Consider the following 7,621-nt stretch of genomic DNA (forward strand, 5'->3'; position numbering starts at 1 on the left):
TTTAAATTAATAAGGCTAAAGGGCCAAAAAAGCCTTCGTAACAATTTAAAAAAAAATCAATTAAGCCCTTATAAAAATTTAATTTTTTTAAAAAAATTATAAAGAATTTTATAAAATTTTATTAAAAAATAACAATATCAACCCATTAAAAATATTTTTTAAAGAAAAAATTAGGATTAAATATCGAAAATATTTTTTTTGTTCTAATGGTTATAAGGGAAAAAATTAAGATTAGATTTCGTAAATCTTATAACTATTAAAGTTAATTTTTTTTAAAAAAATTGGGATTAAACTTTAAATATAATATCTTTTAAGAATTATCGCATAAATCCATTAAATAAATTCCATAAATGTATGTTTATTCACAATATGGTAAGTTTCTGGTTTTCAATAAAATTAAATTCAAATAAAAAGCAAAAATAAAAAACAAAAGAATTTGCTCAAATAAAAAAGATGCATTGATAATGTTGGTATCTATCTACACAAATGTTGTGCCCTTTTAACTAGAAAAACTAACAATGCTCTTAATCAACTAATTGAAAGTAATAATAACAAAAATTTTAGATCGGAAGACGGCTCGAGTCACCCACGGGTTTAATTGGCAAACTTCAAGTCCCTTCGTCACTTGTTGGCGCCAATTTAGTGGATTCATGGAAGAGTCCCTACTAAAAAAAACGGTGGTGTCATAAAAACACCTATTCGTCTAACTTGGATCTATGGTCTAACTTGCTAAGCGGTCTGAAAAGCTTTCATCTACTACTTCCATCATCGTTTTCTCTGGTTAGTGAACTTCTTTCTTTAGGCAACACTAAACTTGTTGCCCGATTTAATTTTCGATTTAATAATTGTTTTCGAACATCAATCGGTAATTGCAAAGTGAATCGATCTGTGTTTTCACTTGGTTGGACTAAAGAGTGTCCAGTCGAGTGCGATCGTAGAAAAAAGGGTTTACGTGTGTAATTCATATTTAAAATTTGGTTCACGTTAATTATTTCAACCTCTAAAGAGACTTGAGCCTCCACATCAAAATTAATGGTATCGATATTTTGATTCTCCCTCCTTTCTTCTCTTATTTCCAAATCATTGTCGTTATTTTGAGCCTCGAGGTCTAACTCGATGACCGTATTATCTAACTCAGTGGGTTGGCTCACAGGGTCACCAGGTTGAGTAGCGAGATTAGCTCTACAAACGGGGCATGTAACATGAGAAGCCAACCAAGGATCGATACATTCAGCGTGGAAAACGTGGTTGCATTTGGGGATTAAACGCAGCGTTTCGTCATCTTCAAACTCGTTCAAACAAACCGCGCACTCCAAAGCTCCTTTCCCGATCTTATGAACTTTCACTTCGGAGTAAACCATGGTGGGGAAAGTCTCGATCACAGATGCTTCAAGCCCACGCATCTCATCACGACGGCCACGCCAGGCTCCGACGTTGACAGGGCGGACGCTGCTTCCATTCCCGCCAGATCTAGAGCAGTTCCGTAAATAAATCGAGAAAAAACCCATAAAAAACAAAGCAACAACCAAACCGGCGATGATCATAGCCATGGTAGGGGTAAAACGGGGATAAGACTCATGCCCTATGTTCGAGTCAGTGAGTTGAGCAGCGGAGGGCGGCGGAGAGAAGAGAAGCAGGAAAAAAAGAAAGGAAACGATTCCATTTTTGCCGCCAGACGACATGGTGAGATGAAAAGTATGACCGCGGCGGTTGCCTCGATTCAATACGCTACTTAATTCATACAAAAATTTCCAATATATATTTTTCGCCATTTTCTTGCTCTAACCTCTTTCTAAAAATAACTACTGTTACGAATCCAATAGTTTTCTTAACGTCAAAAACCAATGCAAGTTCTTTACTAGAAAAACCAATACCTAATTTTAGGCAATAGAATATTCTTCATACAACAAAGCAAGTTCTTGGATGCTTCGGTTGGATACAATGTCTGGACTTACTCGTGATCACCATGGCTGTTTAGCTGTGGGGCTATACCAAGGATGTTGGAATCTGCCGGGCTTTGGTGGCTGAACTATGGGGGGCATTTGAAGGTTTAATGGTAGTTTGGGAAAAAAGGTGCCCACCGATTCAGCTAGAAATGGACTCGCTACAGGCAGTGGAGCTGTTGCGTGATAGTGGGGTGAGCTGCATTCAGGTTGCGCTTGTTACTCAATCGTCAATGGGAGATACGGGTTGGCCATATGTTGCGATCAAGAAATTAAGTAGCTGATGATATGGCACGATTAGGGCGGATGATCCGAGGGGATAGAAGGGTGTTTACAGAACCTCCATTTTCTGCAACTGTTTTGCTGCAAGCTGATTGTAATGTTGTGACATCCCACTAAGGCTGTAACTCTACCTTTCGGCAAAAAAAAAAAAAATTATATTATAAACCTCCAACATATGACATCAAAATAAAAAAAAATTGAATAGAATTTTTAATAAATGCTTAACAATTTATTTAAATGTAATTAAAATTAATTATAATTTTTTTTTATCTTCAGCTTTTAATAACGATGCTAAACTTTAATCGAACGAAGACGAATTTTTTTCATTATTATTGGTGTAATAAATTTAAAAGTACGATTCTATTACATTATTTCAAATTCAATTTAAATATATGAATGATTATTTCAGAGGCAAATTTAACTTGGCATCATCACTTTCTTTCTTACTATCTTATTCTTCGTCTAACCCTTCTTTTTTTTTTATTTAAAATTCGAAACGTGTCTTAAACTACAATCCATTCAATTGAATGTACTAATAAAAGAATTTTGTTTTTTTTGTTAAAGTTCTATCAGTAAGCTCTAAGTGTCGATTCGATAATTAATATGGTAGATCAGTAACTATCGACGAGTAAAAGAACATGGCCTAGATCCAAGTCTATCTGACGATTAGTGTTTGAGATTAAAGAAAAAAATTGTTTGATTCGTAACATCCAAAGTTGTTTCATTCAATTAGTGAATAGAGAAAATTATATAACATCGATTTTAGCAGTCCAATTATTTAAATAAAAAAATTAAATAATTCATTAACCATGGAATGCCAATTTTCCCAATTGCAAAAATTGTTGTAAGAAAAGGATAGCACCTTAGTGGAGTAATGAAATGGAAGGAATAACTGAAGGTGAAATCTCCATTGCACAAGCATCATGAACAAATTGGTTGGATGGATTTAGATGAATGGATTAAATTTGGGAATCAAAACCTTTGCTCCCAAGCAACACAATGAGATGGAAATTTGGGATAGATTCCGTACACACTTGTAAGCTTAAGGTTATTGGCAATAAGGTGAGAAAATATATTTCCTTTTTTTCAAACATGAAAGCAACCACACCCATATCTCTCTCAACAACACTCCTATTGTAGAAATAACTAGAAATTCAACAAAAAACCAGTAGCAACATATATTCTCTTTTCTTTTCAATTTATTATTAATCACAAATAAAATCAGAATAGAGGGACTAAAACCCAAAATGATCCAAAATTTAGTTACTAGAATGAAGAAATTTTAAATAATAAAAAATAAAAATTTGGGAAGATTGTGATCTTACAAATATTTATAGTGAAAACCAGATTAAATTGAATATACCAAAATAAAAATAAAAAATGATTAAATAAGCATTGCATTGATAGGGTTCATATCTACACAAATGCCGTGGCTTTTAAGTAGAAAAATTAATTATAGCATTTAATGAAGATTGTTGAAAACAAAATTAAACCGGAGGACGGCTTGAGTCACCCGCTGGTTCAACCGGCGAACTTGAGGTATCTTCGCCATTATTAGCTGTTACCTTTGGTGACTTCGTGGAAGATACTCTACTAAAAAACGGTGGAGTCATACTAAACACCCACCGGTCCGACTTGACTCCGCCATCAGATTTGTCAAGTGATCGAAAAAGCTTTCCTCTACTACTTCCACCACCGTCTTCTCCGGTTCGGTATCCTCGCCGTGAGCCTCTTTCCCTAGGCAACACCAAGCTCGTTGCTCGATTTAACTTTCGGTTTATTAACTGTTTTCGAACATCAACCGGTAATCGCAAAGTGAACCGGTCTGTGTTTTCACCTGGTTGGACCAAAGAGTGTCCGGTTGTGTGAGATCGCAGGAAAAAGAACTTACGTGTTCGGCTCGATATTGATCCGCGTGTCCGGTTCCTATTTAAAGTTCGGTTCAAGTCAATTACTTCAACTTCCGGTGCAACTTGAGCCTCCGCATCGGAGTTAATATTATTAGGATTTATCCTCCTTTCTTCTTCCAGTTCTGAGTCATCGTCGTGGTTCTGAGCCTCGAGGTCCAACTCGGTGGTGGTGTTATCCAACTCGGCGGGTTGGCTCATAGGGTCACCGGGTTGAGGAGCGAGATTAGCTCTACAAACGGGGCAGGTAGTATGAGAAGCCAACCAAGCGTCGATACAATCAGGGTGGAAAACGTGGTCGCATTTGGGGATTAAACGCAGCGTTTCCTCATCTTCGAACTCGTTCAAGCAAACTGCGCACTCCAAAGCTCCTTTCCCGATCTTATGAACTTTCACTTCGGAGTAAACCATGGTGGGGAAAGTCTCGATCACAGAAGGCTCAAGCCCACGCATCCCACGGCGAGAACGCCCAGTTTCGCCATTGAAAGGGCGGACGACGCTTCCGTTGGCGTTGGCTTCGGAGCAGTTCCGAAGATAAATAGAGAAAAAACCCATAAAGAACAAAGCGGAAATCAAGACAACCACGATGATGGCCATGGAAGGGGTGAAACGGGCGTAAGGGTAACGGTCGTTGTTCGGGTCGGTAGGTTGAGCGGTGGAGGGAGGCGGAGAGAGAAAAAGGAGGAGGAAAAGAACGAAAACGATTCCATGTTTGGCGGTGGAGAACATGGTGAGAAGAGTGAGAAGAAAAAAGAGATCGATGGGTTTTAAATGAGAGGCGATAAAGGAAAGGTAGATGGAAAGTGGGGGCGCGTGGGTCAATAGTTGGACTTGAAGCTTTTTTTGCTTTGAAATTCGGACAAGGTGAGCCACATGGGATTTGGGTTTAAGTCATTTTTGTCCGAAAGGAAGGTTCTAATATTTATTGGGTTTTTCTTTTCTGAAAAAATAGACTTTCTTTTTTAATTTATTAATCTATTGCTATTTTTGAAGAGAAAAAAAAAAGTCTTATAGGGTATGCTTTCAACCACGTTTGAAAATATGTCTTATAAAATACGTTTTCAATAAAAACTAATATTTTTTATTTTTTATTTCATGTTGTTTAAAATTTTTTATTTTTAATTATTTTTTCATATTAAATTTTTTGGTTAGATGACTAGATAATCGTGATGTCATTTTTTAAATTTCAAGTTTTTTATTTTTAATTAATAATTTTTTTATTTATAAAATAAAATAATAAATATGTAATTATTTTTTAAAAATATCAACTAATTCTTTAGATATATTTTTCTTTATAAATAATATTTATATGTCAAATATTTATTTTCTCTACCTATATTATTGGTGTATAGTGATTTCTATTATTATGAAATCAAATAATTATTTTAAATATGTAAAATATTTCAAATACACATACACAAATATATAATATGTCAATTTACTACACTCGTGATATGGATTGAAAAATAAATATTATACATATAAAAAGTATATTTACTAAAAATAATGATATTTACAATAATTATTTGATTTTATAAACAAAAGAGTTATTAATTAAAAATATTAGTCAAAAATAAAAAAAACTTAAAAATAATATATTTATTAATTATAAACATTGATTAAAAATAAAATTTAAAAAAAGCTTGAAGCAACATGAAATAAAAAAATACATATTAAAATACTTATAAGAGGAACTGAACTTAAGACTCAAAGATAAAATCACAATTATCTAATCATTTAACTAAAAGAGCTAGTGCGTTGAAAATATTAATTAAAAAAACTTAAAATAACATGAAATAAGAAATACAAATGTCACGTAAAGGTTAAAAGCATTAACTTAACTATCTGACCAAAAGAGTTAAATTATTTATTTTTAGTGAAAAACGAGTCTTGTAAAATGCGTTTTTCTCTCTCTTCAAAATGCATAAATCGATAAAATTAAATAAAAAAAGTCTATATTTTTAAATAAGTAATTTTCAACTTACTTTGATTTTTAATTATTTTGTTGAAATTCGATTTTCATGAAAAAATTTTGTTTTTTGAAAATAAAAATAAAAGAAGTTTCCAAACAAAGAGGAGACTTTTTTTGTATAATCGGTGACGTAAGATCTGACAACTGCATTAATTATTCCATAGGAACTTAATCCATTCAATAGATATTGAACCAAGTTAAATTAATTGCGTGTCTGGCAAGGTTTAATTTTGTCAAATATAAAATAAATTAGGGAAAAGGAGGATGTGATGGTGGAGGAGTAATGTAAGTAAGGAGGCTCAAGGCTAAGGATAATAAGGAGGTTGTGAATGTTTGATGATTGAGTCGAAAGGTATATAATAGATGTTTCGTGCTTGGAGATGATGTTGTCATTGCGGAATGCTTAAGGAGGATGCCTATAATGGGATTTATTATATCATTCATTTGAGTTGTATTGTAAAATTGTTAGGTTCGAGTAGGGTTTGGTGATCTAACCATCACATTCTCAATAGAATGACGAGTGTCTTGAGAAAAGGATGGACGAGACCTTTTCAAAAGAAGCGATTAGCTAGTTTAAGGTCGGTCTATCAAGATCTTTTCAGGAAAAAGAGGAGATTAATTGGAAAAATCTTGTGAGTTACTAATCCTCTAGTGATTAGCCAATCAATAATGAATGAAAGGTATTTGTGGGCACTTCTCAAATGATTTATTATATTGTGCAATCATATATTTGAAATCAGCGAAAATTTAACGAATTTAAATTTTTTAATATATAATCACAATCATTAATGATTTTAATTAAATATATGACATATGTGGACCACTTGATTTTGATTTTGTATGTTAGTAACATGCTTTAATTAATTCCTAGCTAACCAAAGTTCTGTTTTCACATTAATTAAAGTATTCAAAGCTTTTTGGGTAGTTGATATTAGTACATTTTATATTTATGGATAATGATTTTTTTTTTGTTTAAAGAAAAGTTAAAAATTAATTGTCCATTACAGATTTAGGCAAATCAAGCAATACCAAACTGATTAAACCATTATGTATAAATTAACCAAAATTAAATTTTAATAAGAGTAAATTATACAAATAGTAATTTAATTATAAAAAAAATTCATTTTAGGCACCTAAAATAAAAAAGGTTGTAATTTAAGCACCCACATTATATAGTTCGATCATTTTGGTCACCCTGCTAAAATCACAAACAGCAAGCTGTAGTGGTAGTTAAAAAATCGGTATAATAACAAATTTAGCCCTTAATTTTTACATATTATATCAATTTAGTCATAATTTTAAAAAATTAACCCTCAAAATCTACAAGTAATCCCATTTTGATTCTAATTCTAAAAAAGGGTTCAAAGAAACACATAATTAATCCTAATATCTCTTACAAGGCATTGAAGAAGAAAATTGAAATAGATGTGAAAAGAGAAGTTCAAGATCATGGCCAATTGAAGACATGAGGTTTGTCCTGTAAAATTTAAAATTAGGATCAAATTGAGATTATTTGT

General features: G+C 32.8%; 2 protein-coding genes across 2 annotated transcripts; both read right to left on the reverse strand.

Moving 5' to 3' along the window:
- Positions 1-633: 633 nt before the first annotated feature.
- LOC107899120 (E3 ubiquitin-protein ligase ATL6) lies at positions 634-1,682 on the reverse strand. Its single transcript, XM_016824740.2, has one exon. It carries the CDS (start codon positions 1,680-1,682, stop codon positions 750-752), a length of 933 nt encoding a protein of 310 aa, XP_016680229.2. The 3' UTR covers positions 634-749.
- Positions 1,683-3,606: 1,924 nt separating this feature from the next.
- LOC107899122 (E3 ubiquitin-protein ligase ATL6) lies at positions 3,607-4,988 on the reverse strand. Its single transcript, XM_016824743.2, has one exon. It carries the CDS (start codon positions 4,859-4,861, stop codon positions 3,713-3,715), a length of 1,149 nt encoding a protein of 382 aa, XP_016680232.2. The 5' UTR covers positions 4,862-4,988; the 3' UTR covers positions 3,607-3,712.
- Positions 4,989-7,621: the final 2,633 nt, after the last annotated feature.

This window comes from Gossypium hirsutum, chromosome D08 (genome assembly GCF_007990345.1).
Source record: "Gossypium hirsutum isolate 1008001.06 chromosome D08, Gossypium_hirsutum_v2.1, whole genome shotgun sequence".
NCBI classification, from domain to species: Eukaryota; Viridiplantae; Streptophyta; class Magnoliopsida; order Malvales; family Malvaceae; genus Gossypium; species Gossypium hirsutum.